The following is a 17,788-nucleotide window of genomic DNA, read 5'->3' on the forward strand; positions in this document are numbered from 1 at the left end:
GCGGTATGATCTGGCGAATGATTCCGAGGAAGAAACAAGGGTCGATGAGGAGGCTAATGTGGAAGGTGAAGGAGCTCCACGTGGAAGGATTGCGAAATGCTAGATGACCCGTACCTACGGGACCAGCTGGAGGACTCCGAAGATGAGGCAGAGTCAGATCAGTTCAAAAAATTGTTGGAGGACGCAAACACACCCTTGTATGATGGAGCTGGCGAAGAAAACAACGTGCTCGAAGTGACGCTCGAATTTTTGAGGCTGAAGGCAGCATCATGCTGGTCAGACAAGGGCTTCACGAACTTGTTGAGTTACTTTGCTTCGATTTTTCCACAGCCAAACAAGTTACCCAAAAGCACATACGAGGCGAAGAAGATTACATGCCCGCTCGGATTAGACTGCGTGAAACATCATTCATGTCCAAACGACTGCATGGTATACATTGGAGAGTACGAGAACCATGAGAGCTGCCACATATGCGGTGCATCGAGATACAAGAAGAAAAATGCCAGAGCTGGCAAAGACGATGGGGAAGAAGTGATGAAGGGCAGGCGGCCGGTTGAGCGTTGGATGCAGAACGTTAAGGATGCGAGGTATCTCGTCTATCATGATCCGGCGCAGGCTGCATTCGATCCTGACGGGCACTACCGTGTGGAGGAAGTTGGGGTCGTAAGACACCCTGCCACTGGGACTCAGTGGAGGAACTTCGACACGGCATTTCCAGATTTCGGGGCAGAGCCCAGAAACCTGAGGCTCGGTCTCAGCACTGACAGGATAAATCCTTTCGGAAACATGAACAACAAGCACAGCACATGGCCGGTGATCTTGTTTGTCTACAACCTTCCTCCATGGTTAATCATGAAGAGAAAGTACATCCACATGTGCATGCTCATACACGGTCCAAAGCAGCCGGGAGCTGACCTAAATGTGTATCTGTAGCTAGTGAAGGATGAGCTGAAGCAGCTTTGGAACCCTGGCAGAGTGGTTTGGGATGCAAACAGGAGGGAGTACTTCACGATGAGAGCAGCGCTTCTGACCTGCGTGCATGACTACCCCGCGAATGAAAATACTTCATGCCAGATGACACATGGGTACAAGGCCTGTACAAAGTGCGGGGAAAACATGACATCGGAGAAGTTGCCCGCTTCATCCAAAATTGATTACATGGGCCACCGAAAGTGGTTGGATGCTAAAGACTCTTGGAGGGATGACAAGGAAAGGTTCAATGGGAAGACGGAGCACGGGACAGCGCCGAAGGAGAAGTCTGGTATGCAAATCCTCGAAATTGTGAACGATCTTGAGGTTGTCCCAGGAAAGATTGCTGCGAAGAAATATAAGGAACCTGAAGGCGTCGTGTGGAAAAGGAGGTCCGTATTCTGGCACCTGGAGTACTGGGCACATTTAGAATGCCGCCACAGCATAGATGTCATGCACATGGAGAAAAATGTATGCGACAACGTGCTGGGGTTGCTGATGAACATTTCAGAGAAGACGAAAGATGGACCCAATGCACGGAAGGACCTGGAATTCATGTTTATCAGGAAAGAGTTGTGGGGCAAAGATCAAGTGTCGGCAGCCGACAAGAATGGTCTCGTGACGGTGACCACGCGGTGTCGTCTTGCATGTTACAACCTGTACAAAGACGAGTTGCATAGGATGTGCCAGTGCCTGCAGGGCGTTAAAGTCCCATCGAACTACTCGTCGAGCATCAAGCATCTAGTTGACATGAAGAGTCACAAGCTATCTGACATGAAGTCTCACGACAACCATGTCATACTCACTCAGTTACTTCTAGTCGCAATCAGAGGTATCATGGAGCCGCACGTAAGGGAGACAATCATGGAGCTTTCTGACTTCTTTGACATCATCTCGCAGAAGTCAATCATCGTTAGACGATGCCAGATACTGAAGGATAATATGATACAGATTCTGTGCGAGCTCGAGATGTTCTTCCCTCCATCATTCTTCGATATCATGGTCCATCTAATGATCCACATATGCGATGAGATCTTGTCCCTAGGGCCCTCGTTCCTGCATAACATGTATGGCCTTAAACAATACAACGGGGTTCTGAAGCAGTACGTTCGTAACAGATTGCGTCCGGAAGGTAGCATCGTGGAAAGTTTTAGGGCAGAAGAGTGCATCGAGTTCTGCACGGATTGGTTGGCCGATCAGAAATCAATAAGTGTTCCCGAATCACGGCACAAGGGCAAGCTCGATGGCAAAGGTGGCATTGGACATATATCCCTTAATGTCTATGGTAGAGAAAGGGAAGCTGACTTTGAAAGAGCACATTTGGTTGTGTTGCAAACTGTCGATTGTTGCCGGCCTTATCAGGAAATGCACATGGAACAACTGCGAAATGAAAACCCTAAAAGAGGAGAAGTCTGGATCCACTGGGAGCACAATAAAACATTCGCAGCATGGCTGAAGAATTATTGGTACGGCAGGGAGACGACCAATGTATCAGAAGAGACGGTTGCATGTTTGTCACGGGAACCTGCTTACCACGTCTCTACTTGGCAATCATATGCGATCAACGGTTATAACTTCTACACTGCGTCTCAGGACCGTAAAAGCACGTATCAAAATAGTGGTGTAGTCATGACTTCTGAGACCGCGACTGACGACAACAACAAAACCAAAACCTTCTTCGGCGTTATCGAGGAGATCTGGGATTTGGAGTACTCGATCACAAAGATCCCAATGTTCCGTGTAAGATGGACCAAAGGTGACAAAGAAGAAAGTCACAGGTTCACGACGATGGTGCTATCTCCTGAGATCTCTCGTGAACAAGTTGACGTGAGAAAAATCCTGGCAAGAGAGGAACCATGGGTCTTTGCTAAACAACGCAAGCAGGTTTTCTACATAGACGACCCGGCAAATAAAGGCCGCGTCGTAGTAAGAAGAGGGAAAAGAAGCATTGTTGGAGTGGACACAAGAAGACTACGAAGGTTTTCATGATCCGACGACCGCCGCAGATGACGAAGAAGCGGAACGCACGATATTAACGAGGAAAAGGAGAGGGAAAAGAAGAAGTGATGGGAGCGAGAGCGAGAAAATATCCCAAAAACCCTATCTCAGAAGCAGTTCTGTGAGGAGTCAAGTTATGACTTACGGAAGGAAGGAGAAGCACTAGTAGTCACATTGTAAAATGTACTCGTACTGAATCTTAATGCAAACTTTGTACTAAGTGAAATTATGTGTGATCCATGTACTTTTGTGTATGCATGTCATGAATTTTTTGAGTTTAATTTAGCACAAATACTAGAGAAATGCATGGATTTATTCATCAAACTTTAAATACATGAATTCCATGATGTTCAAATACTAGAGAAATGTGTGATCGATGTACTTTTGTGTATGCATGTTAGTACATGGCTTTGTCACTCCCAAAAATTCAATCCAAATTTAGCAAAAAAACTAGACAAAATGCATGAATTTATTCATCAAACTTCAACTTCATCTATCTCAACACATCAGTAACGGTCGCCTGGTTACTCGCCTGTTACTGATGAGTGTATGCACACATCAGTAACGGTCGGGTAGCAAGGCGACCGTTACTGATGTTTTGTTGAGCATTGCTCACTTGAGCACAATAGTGGCGGTCGTTTTGTTCCATGCCCGTTACTGATGATTGAAGGAACATCAGTAACGATCGCGTTCCTTACCCGCCCGTTACTGATGTCTATGGGGTATATAAGGGAACCGGCCGAAACAGTTAGAATCATTCTCGCCTACACGTCCTCCCTAACCTGAGAGACTAGCAGTGGGCGCTTCCTAACCCTAGCGAAAGCGCTGCCGGATTTTTGCGCCGCCGCCGCTGTCGACCCCGCGCGCTGCCCCGAGCCCGCCGCCGACGGCCTCGTCCTCGCCCCCGACCCGACGCCCTCCGGCCGCCGCCGCCACCAAGCCCGACGCCCCCACGTCGTCTTACTCCTCTGCCCCGAGCCCGCGCCTCGTCGTCCTCGCCCCGAGCGCCGCCATCGTGCCCGGAGCCCGCCGCCACCGAGCCCGACGCCCCCGCCTCGACCATGCGCCGCCGAGCCCGACGCTTCCACGCCGTCTTCCTCCTTCGCCATCGAACCCTAGGTTTACATCTCTCTCTCTCTCTCTCTCTCTCTCTCTCCCTCTCTCTCCATGTCTCTATGTCTCTCTAGCCCGCCGCCGCCGAACCCTAGCCTGCCGCCGACGAACCCTAGGCTTGGTCTGTAGAGAATTAGCTTGCTGATTTGATTTCCCCATCTCAAGAAGGTGTGACCCCAGCTTCTAGTTAGATTCATATGCAGAAGATTTGAGCTTTTCAAACGTTTCTTCTCTTTCAAACATTTTGCAAATAAATGTTTGGATATGTAGTAGCAGCCTGCAACTCTCTCACTTGGTATGTTAATGTAAACTGTTAGTAGCCTTTTCTTCCAAGATAATGCCATGCTGACTGTCAGAATAGTTTATTTTCCTCCTTAACTGAGTTAATGGGTTCAATAATAAAGGTTAGAGATCAAGCCTGACAATGATGGGTCTGATTGTTACTCTCTTTACAATTCAAACTGATGAAGCACATTAAGACTGACATATATTAGACACCGTTTGCTAGTTGTGCTGTTTATATAGACATCAACAACACTTACTAGCAAAATTTGTGATCTGCCTATTAAATTTATCAGATCTGTTTATAACACATGTTTATTCTTGCATATATTCTACTGCTGTTATTTCTCAGTAGCTAGGAGCATGTTTATTCTTGCATATATTCTACTGCTGTTATTTTATTGCAATCTTCAATCATCAGCTCGGTTTGGTTGTTATTTCTCAGTAGCTAGGAGCATGTTAAAAGATTCAATCATCAGCTCGGTTTGGTAGTACTGCTTTTGGAGCTACTATTAAGTATGCACAGAAATATTAGTAATTGTACCAAATTAACAGAAGACCAAGTACTGAGGCAAGTATATGATTTTAGCTATGTACATGCTGTTACTTATATTTTAGAGTAATTTAGGATTTATATACATGCTGTTTACTTATTCTATATACATGCTATATATGATTTATATACGTGCTTCATTTATGTGAATTGTGGGCCCGACCATCGTGTCGGGTCATTGGAGAAGGGGCCGGCCATCGTGCCGAGGGGGTACATATGCGGGTGGGTTTTTTATGCAGGTTTCGAGCTCCTAGTAGAGAAAATTTGCTAGTTTTTTAGCATAGGTCATGCCGAAATTTTCGGCCGATATATATTTGATGGTTTTGATGGCATAGGTACGAAATGGGCAAGAGTAGCCAGAAACCAGTTCTTGATCGGGAGGAGGTAGATCGTGTCGATGAAGAGTCTTCATCCGGAGAGCAAATTGCCAGCTCTGGCTTAGGTAGCTCTCGTTCAGAAGAGTGCGACAACGAGCGACGGATGGAAGAGAGTAACCCGCAGCCTTTTGAAACTCCCGCTAAGAAGCCAAGGAAGAAGACGCCAAGGGGGAGCCACAACTTGAAGGAGTTCTGTTACGTGGTCACCCACACTCTGAGAGAGGCCACCCGGAGTCGCCTGAGAGGGCACAGAAGGCCTTCGCAATGACCTGTGGAGCCGTTGCACGCAAGTATTGCAAGATCACCGACGAGTGGAGTGACATCTCACAAGTCGTTAGAGACACGTGCATCACGGACGTTGCAAGGAGATTCCAAGTCACCGACGAGTGGCGTGAGCGATTCCTAGCGGCCGTCAACGTAGCAGTCCGCAATGGACTTGCTAATTGGAAAACCACCGCTAGAAAGTGGATGGACAAACCCTACGAGATCATCAAGAAGAAATGGCCGTCGGTAACTGATGAGGCCGAATGGGAAAAGTTCAAGAAGGAATCGTCTGACCTTGCCTTCATTGCGAAGAGTGAACGCATGAGGGCATTGCGCGCGAGGAAGCCCTTGAACCACATGCTAGGGAGTGCAGGAAAAGAGGGGAAGAAGAAGGTCTAGCGCAAGCAGGACCGAATTCTCGAGGCGGCAGGCAAGGTGCCTCCAGTGCATGACATGCTGGAGGACCAACATGCTAGATAATATGCACGTCAGCACATGACACCCGAGGAGTGGGCGGGCATTGAGCCAATGCAGTCACCTCCTAAAAATTTTACGGTAAGGGTTCACGTGCATTTAGTTGTTTTCGGCGTTAATTATGACACTTCTGATCCATATAGAATCACGTCCTGTCTTATATGATAACAGGAAAATGCCCACAAATGGGAGGAGAGCAAGAGGTCAGAAACCTCCGACAACTCCGTGCAGAGCAAGAGGTGGGAGTCGGCTGTGACCGCCGGCTTGCAAAAGGTGGAGCACACGGGCTGTGTTCTAGGAGAAGGCGAAGGGGCCTGTTGGGATGATTATTTCCCGCCTGCTCCGAAGCAAAGCAGGGTCCAAAAAAAGCTTCCCGCTTCTTCTGAGATAATAGAACAAGCTAAGGCGGAGTCGCGAGAGCAGGCATCTATCGTGTCTCAAGAGGTGTTGCGGGAATATGCAGTGCAAGCCATCCATCATTTGGTGTCGGCATTGGCCAAAGACCACCCTGCCCCTAGCGCCATACTCGGGGGAGGAGTGGAAGGTTTGAGGAACCTCCTTCCTCCTCTTCCTCCTCTTCCTCCTCTTCCCCCACGAAAGAGCACCCAGCTGAAGAGCAGCGCCGCCTCCGACACACGTATGGAGGACGAAGACACCTACACCCCAGGTTACAGCCCGGCTCCTAGCATGGACAACCCCCCGCTAGCCAACCTTCCCCAAGCGAGGGCATCCGGGATAACGATCCGGGTCCAAGCGACAACATCCTTGTAAGCAATCTTTTCAAACTCTTTTTCACTCCTTACTTTCATGAATAAAGATCTTACACACATATGCCTTCTTCTTGTTACGCGCAGGCACCGGTGAAGTGTCGTATCCATGTTGACAAGCCTGGGAAGCCTGTAGGCGCCATTGGCCGCCTGATGCCCAGACAATCACCGCCACTGGTGCACGACATTCTCATGAACGACGCACAAGTGAGTGTGATGGTGGACTCTGTCGTCGAGGAGCATCGGGATTATGCTATCCCGCTACCTCCGGAGGAAGGCGTGAAAATCCTAGGCGGTTGTCCAAACTACCAGGTTATGTGGCCTAGGAGCTTGGTATCTCTCTACAACCAGCGCCGGCCCTCTATGACTCCATCTCCCTCCGCCCACAAAGGTACTTCTCATTCACCGCTCGGCCTTCCCCTAGGATACTTCCTCCTATCGATGCCGGCGGAGATGAAGAGTGGGCAATGTCGATGCCTGCACAGCTCAAAGATAGGCAGACCACAGGGTCGACACAGGCTGGAAGCATCCCTCCCACTTTCTCTCTCTTGGGTGCCGCTGAGTCCATGGGTGGCCGCAAGATCGATGACAAGTATAAGGCAGAGGAGCAGAAGGCATGGAACAGTAAGAGGAGGCATAAAAAGAGGGGGCGTGGCGGCAAGACCATCAAGGAGTCCTCCAATGTCACTCAAGATGAGATGCACCATGTTCCTGACATAACTGGAGTCTGGGAGGACAATAGGCCTGACATTCTCATCAAGAACCCATATCAAGGCCAGAGATTCGAAGACGGATCCTATTTCGTGGCTAAGAAGTTCGACCGGGTGCTTCTTTACTATCCTGGAGACTGATGGTCACCGAAGATTCCCTGCGTGCCGTGTCCAGAGAGATGCAAGAGCTTCATCAGTTCTACATGCAAGCATCAGCTGGTTCTCAACAGCATGTCAAACAGATCAATGTTAGAATCCCAAAAGACTATGGCTTTTTTGACCAAGAAACCGGGAAGATTCAGAAACGTCCTATCACCTTTGGTGTGGAGTTCAACGAACTGTTCCACCTCTTCAACCGCCAAAAGCTTGATATCAACCTCTTAAGGCTGTGGTCTGCCTACCAAATAAGAGAACTGCGGCGATTGGAGGTCAAAAAAGTAGCCATTCTAGACCCCGCGATGTTCAACTACGGTGCCATCGGTCTTGAGTCAGAAAAGGATGCCTCAAGAACCATGACATCTAAATACTTGGTGGCATGTCTCGAGAAATACGCGGATGACGACTTCATCCTCTTCTTCCTTAATTTGGAGTAAGTTCAATTTTATATATGGAACCGTTTGTTTTTTCTAATTCAGTTTTCTTATACACCCTTAGATATTAAAGTTTGTTTCTTTTGAAAACAGAGACCATTGGGTGACAATACTCATTTGTTTGCCTTTGTCCGCAGTGTACTACTTTGATTCACTACTTCCGAAGAAGGGTGTTCGAGGTAGGTTCTGGAAACCCATCAAATCACTCATTAACATTGCCTGGAAAGTGGCAAACAAGGAAAACTAGCTGGTAAAGGCTATAAAGACGAGCCTCACCACAACCACAGGTTCCCTTGCCAGCAACAGCCGCCCGGCAGTGTGTTATGTGGCTACTACTGCTGTCACATCCTTATGGAGAATGCCAGCATGTTCAAGCCTGAGTGAAAGGGGTCAGTCGCGGCGATGGAAGAGTACTGGCGGTCCCGAATGACAAGACACCGACCTAAATGGGTCGTCTATAACATTCAAAGGGAGTTCGCCCATCTCATAAACAATGAGGTCATCAAGCCTAGTGGGGACTTCTTCGAACGCGTGAAACAAGTCGTGTTTAGGGTTCACCCACGACAATAGATTCAAGCTTGAAATGAGATACATTTGTATTCTTTATATGTTTTCGTGAAATTTTGACACTTTGTAATTATGCTTCTATGAAATTTTGACACTTTATAATCAATGTCGTGAAGTGAGATACATCTGTATTCTTTATATGCTTTAAATGATGTGGCTTATATACATTTGTATGCTTTAAATGATGCGATGTGATGTGTTGTGATGTGATGCGGCTTTATATGTATTTTTCTGTGATGAGATACATTTTTCTGTGCTGTATATATTATTCTCCTGTGTATTTTCTGTGGTTTTAATTTTTTTTAAATACCGAAAATGTATCAGTGTCGGTCGCTCGACCGCCACTGTTGTGGAAAAGCGACCGTTACTGATGATATATACATCAGTAACGATCGGATAGGAGCGACCGCCACTGATGTATATATACATCAGTGGCGGTCACGGCAACCGTTACTGACGATGGTACATCAGTAACGGTCGCGGCGACCGTTACTGATAATGGGTATCATCAGTAAGACGAAGTTAGTAACGGTGTTCCCGACCGTTGCTGTTGCTGTTTTTCGACCGTTACTGATAAGCCTTTCCGTACTTGTGATATGAAACCGTGCCCCCGCAAAAACCACTGACATCTCCTCACAAAAACAGTCCTCCCACGTTACTTTTTGGGGAAGCCTACACTCTGGAAGCCTACCATGTCGACCAGCCTACCATGTCGACCGAGTGGGGAAGCCTACCATGTCGACCGAGCGATCCGAACGAGTCACCCCACAATCGGAAGCCTACCATGTCGACCAGCCTACTCCTACCATGTCGACCAGCCTACCATGTCGACCAGCCTACTCCTACCATCGACCGAGCGATCCGAACGAGTCACTGGTCCAATATAGAACGATCTTGATCTAACTTTTAGGAACTTTTAGGAAGATTCCCTTATTTTAGTGATTGTGAATTGTGATAGGCTTGTGCATTATCTGCGGAAACGAAGACGAGCACACGTTCCATACTCTGGTCCCGTGGTCCGGCGCGGGACTTATCGCAAGCTGTGCACTCTTTGAGATCTCCGGACCAATGACCCTATATATGTGGCTATGTCCATATGGTCCGAAACGGATATTGAGGCTACAGTTGCACAAGTGAAGACTGAAGACAGGACAACGAATTGGGTATATATTGAATTACTACCGTGGCACATATGGCATTTACAGTAGTACTGTGACACCACGCACCAGAAGGGCCAGTTGAGGAACGATCACGCGACCTGTCTAACATGAATCTAGAAATAAAACAAAATACGCCACTGCGTGGTTCCTCTGCTCCCTCGTCCACAAACATGTCTCAATTTTGATTAAATTTGAATGCATCTGTACACTAAGTCATGTCTAGATACATTTAAATTTTGACAAATTTGAGACATCTTTTGTTGAACGGAAGGAGTAGTACAATTGCCATCTTTCGCTGTGTTTAACTCCTGTTTCACTATACTTCCGATCACTCTTACTCCGTATTTCACACGCGTGCACGCGTGCCGTGCGAATTGACGCATGTGTATACGGACAAGGAGGTGGAATCGAGCAATCGCCATTGTACTACTGGTGGTGCCCCGCACTCGATCCCTCTTGCCAGCCGGACGTCGATATATATCGGAGCCAGGCGTGCCGTGAGTCGCTGGAGTTGGTGGCGAGTCCAAATCCGATAGATACCCAAGCGAAGACGAAACGACTGTCAGGAACCGCCTTGACTTGTCGCCTGTGCTAGACTCGACAGGGAGCCCATACCTAGGACCCCAAACAAGAAACAAGTAAAAACATGCCGGCCACGGGGTTAATTATCTGGCCCTTCTTGACATGAAACTATAGTAATCAAGAGTTCATTTTATCTCGTGATATTCTCTTCGCTCCCAAACATAAGGGCATTCTAGCTTTGTTATAATTTTTAAAAAGTTTGATTAAATTTATTAAAAGAGACCCTACCAAAATTTAAAACTCTAAATTAGTTTTATTAAATCTATCCTTATATATATTTTCATTTGTATACTTGTTTTATATTATAGATATAGTATATTTTTGTACAAACTTAGTCAAACTACAACAAATTTGACTTAGGACAAATTTAGACCATATGCATGTTATATTACGGAGGTAGCATCAATTATCTAGCGAGATGCATAGCGCGGTTAAAACCACTCAGGTGTCTCGCTCAAGTTTATGAAATGAGCCACTGACCATACGTGATGTGTGTGTATATTTGGATGCATATGTATGATTTGTACCTCAGAAAATTAAGTACATAATCGACACCATGTAGGACATGTGTGTTCCTTTGCTACCTATATTTCTGTCCTCTAATTATGTTGTGGGGCTTTCCGTGTTGTTGGCCACTGACCTACGCAATCTATCTATCCATCTATCTTGATTAGACTCGTGATCGATAAGTTCAGGTCGGGGTACTAAGGCCCTGTTTGTTTGGGTTTCAGCTTCAGCTTTTGATACTTCTAGCAATCTCAAAAGCACATCTCCTTTTACACATGAAACTGAGAAGCACCTCCAGACGTGCTTCTCAGCTAGAAGCACCAAAAACACGTCCGAAGGTGCTTTTCAGCTTCATGTGTAAACAAGAGAAGTGCTTTTGAAATTGTTAAAAGCACCAAAAGTTAAAGCAGAAACCCAAACAAATAGGGCCTAAGGCTTTATGCATGACAGTTTGGTTCGAAAGCGGTTTGCAGTCTCTGCCTTAAGCCTGAGAAAACCAAACCAGTTAAAGTTCAAAAAAATTAGGAAGCCAAGGTGTTTGCACTTTTGGGTATACTTCATAAAGCCAGACATTTTCAGAGAACTACTTCTCAGAATTTGCGCGAAAAAAGGTAATCTTCTCAGAAATAAAATAATCCAAATCTTCCATTTTAGAGTGGTTGCTAACATTTCTTGCAGATGAGACCCGCATGTTATATGTCACGTGGTCGGGCTGCCTGTTTCAGTTTTGCCAGCGTTCGACCCGAGCCGATGCATGGGCCGGATCATCGTCTGAGATGCATGTTAAATTTGAGAGAAAACTATTCAAATGACTCTCCAAGGATACTACTCAAATGACACCTTCCTGAAACCAGAAGCAAAATTATACGTTCCAAAATAAGTGACATGAATTTGTATAACAATAGAGATGGAGGGAGTACAATCATAAAAAATATTCACTCTGTTTTTAAATACTTGTCGTGATTTTAGTGCAAGAAACGGAGGGAGCAGGAGTAGAAGTTTGTTGCGCCTTTTTAGAAAACCCATCATCTCTGAATAACCTGAACGTGTCTGACTGGATAACAAATTTGTTGCTACCCACGTGTTGAGCAAGACATCAAGCATATATAGAATAGACAGATACAGTAATGTACAGAATATCTCCCCGGCCTCTTTATTCGGCCAAGATGCACACGACCCAAACTTCCGCTGACAATGGTTACAGACGTTGCCACAGTTTATTTTACAATTCCACACACTGTGAATGCGCGCCGTAAGTGAGTAAACGAAACAACATTAATTAACCAATGAACGATTACATATTACAACAAGGATAAATATTACGCACACATCTTGCTTACATAAATTGGAACACCACAAGCTGTAACCACAGTACACATAGATAGACAAATAACAAGTCTCCCATTATTCCGGTTTCTGGCACGGTAGCTGAAGTACGTGTCACCATTCACCACCCACATTTGTGTAATCCGAAGCAACCGGGGTGTTGTTCATATTATAGATCGATCATCACATGATGGAGCATGCTTCGGCCGGCTGGTTGTCCTCGAAACATATCGGCGGCGGCCAGATCGGCGGCCTGCAGTTGCACGGCGGCCAGGTGGGCGGTTTATTATTGCAGCTGCACGGCGGCGGCGGCGGTGGCGGCGGCTCCGTTGGCGGAGTTGGGGTCGGCGCCGGTGGCTTGGGGCAGCAGTGACATGGCTGCTGCGGCGGGCAGCTCCACCACGGCGTGTTCTGGCACTGCATTGGGTACGGGACAGGGTACGGGTAAGGCACGGCCTTGTATATTGGTTTCGGCGGATCAGGCTTCTTCTCAGGTTCGCACTTGCAGCAGCATTTGCATGGTTTGGGAACAGGTTTCTTCTCAGGCTCGCACTTGCAGCTGCATTTGCATGGTTTGGGTTCAGGTTTCTTCTCGGGCTCGCATTTGCAGCTGCATTTGCATGGTTTGGGTTCAGGCTTCTTCTCAGGTTCGCATTTGCAGCAGCATTTGCATGGTCTGGGATCAGGTTTCTTCTCAGGTTCGGCTGGTTTTTTTGGCGGCCATTCGGGGACGATGATGATCTCCGTGACGACCTTGCAGGCCTTGGAGCAGATCTTCTTGCGGAGCTTCTCGGCGTCGAACTTGCCGCGGACGATCACCTTGTTGTTCTTGTCCTCGTACTCGATCTTCTCGATGCAGTAATCCTCTGCGTTACACGTACGCATAAGAAAAATTTCCTAATTTGTTTACGCGAATAATGTATGAGCACCATGCAAAACTTGAATACGTAGTTAATTTCCCGGCTTTGCTTCAAGATACCATTCCCAATTTATTTATTTTACCTTTGAGGCACTCCAAGACTTTCTCGATCTTCTTCTTGCAGCGGCAGCAATCCAAGTCTACGGTGATCACCAGTATACTCATCTGCAAAAATTAAGAAGCATGCATGAAGATGAACAAACCTGACCGGTCCTACCCAAGAAGTTTCTGAAACTTGAAGCTGCCCAGTGACCAAGTAATCAGATTTAAATCAAAGAAAATACTAAGCGAACAAGGATTAGTGCAACTAGTCGAGCAACAATTAGAGCAGAAGAAATTAACGAACCAGGAGGATTCGACGATTAAGCTCACCTGTCGACTCTAGAAGTTGCCTTGCTGATGAGCGGAAGAGGATCAGAGGAGAAATAATGGAGGTGATGAGGCAGAGCAGAGGTGAACCATGCGTTCCTTATAATTGGGATATGCCCAAGCAAATGCCAAAAAAAATGATGGCATCGCCTACTCGCAAGTCGCCGGATCGCGTCTCCCATATAAAGGACGATTTGGTCGTTTTCAGATAGCCCCTCTCGTTTTCATGCATTTCTCCTAGATCGTCCTCTCATCTCCTCCTTAATTCAGAGTTAGCTTTGTTAATTCGCTTTACACATGATATGATTATACGAAGAAGAGATATCGAACTTGCACACTTCGACATATGCTGTGTGGCTGTGTATCGCCCTCTTCCTTCCGGGGGATAATCAATGGTAATCCGGAATTGTTTCGAGATTCCCTCGACCCACCAATTGTACGTAAGTTAGTACTACTAAATTGTTCAAGCCAACATTAGTAAAGTCCAATTTTCAATTCTAAACTGTAAAAAAAAAAACTATTTTGGGGGTTGATGAATATACATCAACTGGGTGGAATCTTGAGTAGGTGGCTCGTTGGCGTCGTCGGTGTCAGGTCTGGCAAGTTAAATGCTTCGATCGCTTTCCCGAAGAAGGGTTCGTGGAAAACGTTGGAAGCTGATTCTGGAGCGTGCGCCTTGACCAGTTGCACCTTCGTGGTCTTCGGATTTAGATGTTGGGTGGTGTCGTGCGATCATGACATACAGCCTTAATAATGGCACCCCTTTCATTAGGCTTGTAGGTAAGCATGGTGGCTTTGGGTTGTTCAATCGATGTATTTAGTTTGTTAGGCTTTCTGAATAAATTAATAAAAATTAGCTGTGTATGATGCAGAGGCCGGAGGTTTCAACCTCTTTTTCGAACAAAAAACAATTTGAACAAGAAAAACAATTCATTGTACACCTCTCAATTGGCTTCTGCAAACTTAAGATCAAATTAGAGTCTTGTTCTGGTTCAATCCTAGTTCTAGTCGGTTTAGAGTTGGTCTACTAGTAGGTTTCGTATTCAGTTTTGTAGTTTGAGTCGGACTGCATGTTACCGTATATAAATACGTGCATACCGGTGCCTTGTAATCCTTAATCCCAGAAAATAGAAAAAAAAAACAGCAGGCACGTGCTTGTGGCCATCAATTGATTTTCCTAGCTACGTGTTGTGTGCGTGACGTGAGTACGAGAGCTAGCTAGCAATCGATCAGCTTTGCTGTGAGGTCTGTACGTGTGCGTCTCGCCGGAATTTATCGGCCCGTCGGAAAGTATTCGACGTGCGTGCTGCTTGCTGTTGCTTGCGCGAGAGAGGATTGGTCCTGAGCTCCAACAGCGCTGACATGTCAGTTTGGCTGATTTGGAGCCTCCTATGCGAATAATGCACCCATGTCCTCATAGCACGAACTTGGGGAAAACAACAAAAACAAAGTTAGCAAAAAGAGAGCTTAGAAAATTGAAAAGACGAGATAATTTTTAGAAAATAAAAAAAGGAAAATCATTTTTGAAGAACAAAAAATAGGAAATTCAAATAAATAAATAAAAGAAATTAATTTGATAGATAAATAAAATATTGGAAATCACAAGTACTAGTTGTTGGTAGGATTCGATAGAAGAGTGGTTTTGTAGCAATGATGATGCCACTCTTCTGTTGCTGTTGGGCATTTCTTCCCTGGCTGCTTCTTGGGCCCTTGTGCTTCATGCCTTATGCATTCATTTGCTATTAGTCCCCTCAAAAAAATCAATTTGCGATTGAGGAAAAGATTCAATTTGCGATTGGTGCGGCTTCTCATTATGCATTGCTAGTCCACTGCTGCCGTCATGTCCTCTCTGGGAGTATTGTGACGCTGGTTGTGGCCCCGGTTTAGCATCTCTCCCACGTGTTAGTGTTGTCTTGCCATGTTTTTCATGTTCGCGGTTATACTTGCTTTTGGAATATCCAAAAACGTACTTTTAATCATTATACTATCTAGATTTATTTCAGATCTTGTAGCTTCAGATCTCCTAGCTTCATTTATACTCCTCCGTTTGGGTTTATAAGGCTTGTATTGAATTTTGTGTCAAATTTTGTCTAACAATTACACAAATTATATTTAACATATGCATATAAAAGTTATAGCACTAGAAAGAGTTTTTCAACACGAATCCAATGATACCAACTTTTGTTCCAAAGTAAGCTCACATTACCAATGTAATTTTTGCCAAAATTTGGCATAAATTCCATGTGGGCCTTATAGTACCTGTTTTCACCATAATTAAGCTTATTTTCGTCTGAAATATGTGAGAACTTTTTAATCACGATTTTCAGCAACTTTTACCACAATCAATATGGTTTTCGCCTGTATTTTCCTGCATGCATAACACTCAATTATTCTGCAATAAAACATGCTCGAGTGATGCTATTCGTATGTTATATTTTGTCCAAACTTCATACGACACAACAGATCAAGCCATTCATTAGATCAATCTTCGTACCAGCTTCGGACACCAAAGCATTGCATGTGTAGTACTTCCTCCGTTTCTAAATTCTTGTCGTAACTAAATCCACGACAAGAATTTAGAATCGGAGGAATAGTTTCGAACATGCTCCAAGCTGCTCGAAGGATTTCAAATCAAATCATTCATGACCGCTATCATCTCACACGTTTAAAGTGAAGCAGTTTTTGCGATTTCAAATCAAATTATTCATGTCCACTGGTCGTAACTTTGTAGGCGATTTATCGTCACCGCGGAATGAGTCTTTGTACAGGTACAGATACATGTGCTCCGAAGATACGGCATTAGCTACAACGTGGAGCACGTATATCTACGTGCTTACGTACCGTTGCAGCGGCGGGGGCTTAATTGTTCGGGTTTGCAGTTACATGACGGCGCAGGCGCCGTAGGGCGGGGTCTCCTCGCAGAAGACCATAGGCGCGCACTGCATGGGCATCGGCATCTGGTACGGCGGGCACTGGCACGTGGGCGCCGGCACCGGCGGCTTGGAGTGGCACTCGCAGTAGGGCGCGCACGGCCACGTCGAGGGGAATGGGCATGGGTACGGGTATGCGTACGGTACCGGCTTGGGCTCGGGCTCAGTGGGCTTCTCGTCGATCTTGGGCTTGGGCTTGGAGGCCGGCGGCTTGGCGACCTCGATGTTCCTGATGACCTTGCCGGCCTTGCACCGGAGCTTGCAGCTGAGCTCGTCGGCGTCGAACGGCCCTGAAACGAGCACCTTCTCCTCCCCGTAGACGATCTTCTCGATGGGGAACTTGCCTCGGTCCTGGATGGAGGACAAGACCTTGTGGATCTTGGCGCTGCAGCGGCAGCAATCCATGTCCACCGTCACGATCAACGTCGGCATCTATGATCTATCTGCACATATCATATGTAACAGCAGATACACCATGAATGTAGATGCAAGATCAATGTGCATTATGTTCCTCTTGCTAGCTTTTAATCTGAAGGGGCGCGCGCAACAGAACCAGAAGAAATCAAAGAGATGGAAACTTGAGCTTGCCTTTGCTTTGCAGTCCTGAAGGCTGACGTAGTTGCGGGAACATTAGGCAGGAGAGGAACACAACAAAGTGGAGTCGCATGTGGAAGAAGGCAGGTTTTATATTTACCACAGCGCCAGACCCGACATATTCATTTGGATTTGGTGCCGGGATCACGTCGGCACGGATCGAGTATTCAATGCCGTTTCTGAAACCTAGTGCCTGTATTGGGTGCCGGATCACATCTGATTTAGGACTTCTAGCGCTGCGGTCCTGAAACCACGACGTGTAAGGATGGAGGGAGGGACTCAAAGGAGTAACCACTCCGCGGCTGAGGTTTCTCGTCGAAGAGCTTCATGCGCTAGCCAACGCAACCAAAAGACCGATCTGATGGAAAGAGCCAGACAATTCACTTATACTTCAACACTCCCCCTCACGTGTGGCTTCCTCAGGGCTAAACGTGGATCGAAAGTGCGTCACAATTTAATTGCAGCAACCGGGTCTCGAACTCGAGACCTCTTGGCTCTGACACCATGAAGAGCTTCATGCGCTAGCCAACGCAACCAAAATACCAATCTTATGAAAGGGGCTAGGCAATCCACTTATACTTCAACATTCATGCCAAGATGGCACCCACATGTATAAGATGATTCTCGATTACATACTCATGGGTTGAAATTTGGCCCAAACCCGTAGTCTAATGGGGTTTTCACCCACCGGGTACATGGATAATGAGTGTCCATTACCATCTTGACTCACATGTCGT

General features: G+C 46.3%; 2 protein-coding genes across 2 annotated transcripts; both read right to left on the bottom strand.

Moving 5' to 3' along the window:
* Window positions 1-12,166: 12,166 nt before the first annotated feature.
* Window positions 12,167-13,691, bottom strand: LOC100831612 (protein PYRICULARIA ORYZAE RESISTANCE 21). Its single transcript, XM_003581108.4, has 3 exons — window positions 13,531-13,691; window positions 13,242-13,323; window positions 12,167-13,105 (listed from the first exon to the last, which is right to left on the bottom strand). Exons 2-3 carry the CDS (start codon window positions 13,321-13,323, stop codon window positions 12,423-12,425), a joined length of 765 nt encoding a protein of 254 aa, XP_003581156.1. The 5' UTR covers window positions 13,531-13,691; the 3' UTR covers window positions 12,167-12,422.
* A 2,460-nt stretch (window positions 13,692-16,151) lies between these two features.
* Window positions 16,152-17,199, bottom strand: LOC100844519 (protein PYRICULARIA ORYZAE RESISTANCE 21). Its single transcript, XM_003579592.4, has 2 exons — window positions 17,046-17,199; window positions 16,152-16,900 (listed from the first exon to the last, which is right to left on the bottom strand). The coding sequence occupies exon 2, from the start codon at window positions 16,887-16,889 to the stop codon at window positions 16,407-16,409; it is 483 nt and encodes a 160-aa protein (XP_003579640.1). The 5' UTR covers window positions 16,890-16,900; window positions 17,046-17,199; the 3' UTR covers window positions 16,152-16,406.
* Window positions 17,200-17,788: the final 589 nt, after the last annotated feature.

The sequence above is a fragment of the Brachypodium distachyon genome, chromosome 5 (assembly GCF_000005505.3).
Source record: "Brachypodium distachyon strain Bd21 chromosome 5, Brachypodium_distachyon_v3.0, whole genome shotgun sequence".
Lineage (NCBI taxonomy): Eukaryota > Viridiplantae > Streptophyta > Magnoliopsida > Poales > Poaceae > Brachypodium > Brachypodium distachyon.

Coding starts and splice junctions, on each gene's coding strand:
- LOC100831612 (XM_003581108.4), bottom strand. CDS start 13,323: ATGAGTATACTGGTGATCACCGTAGACTTGGATTGCTGCCGCTGCAAG. Junction 13,106..13,241: donor AGTCTTGGAGTGCCTCAAAG/GTAAAATAAATA, acceptor CGTGTAACGCAG/AGGATTACTGCATCGAGAAG.
- LOC100844519 (XM_003579592.4), bottom strand. CDS start 16,889: ATGCCGACGTTGATCGTGACGGTGGACATGGATTGCTGCCGCTGCAGC.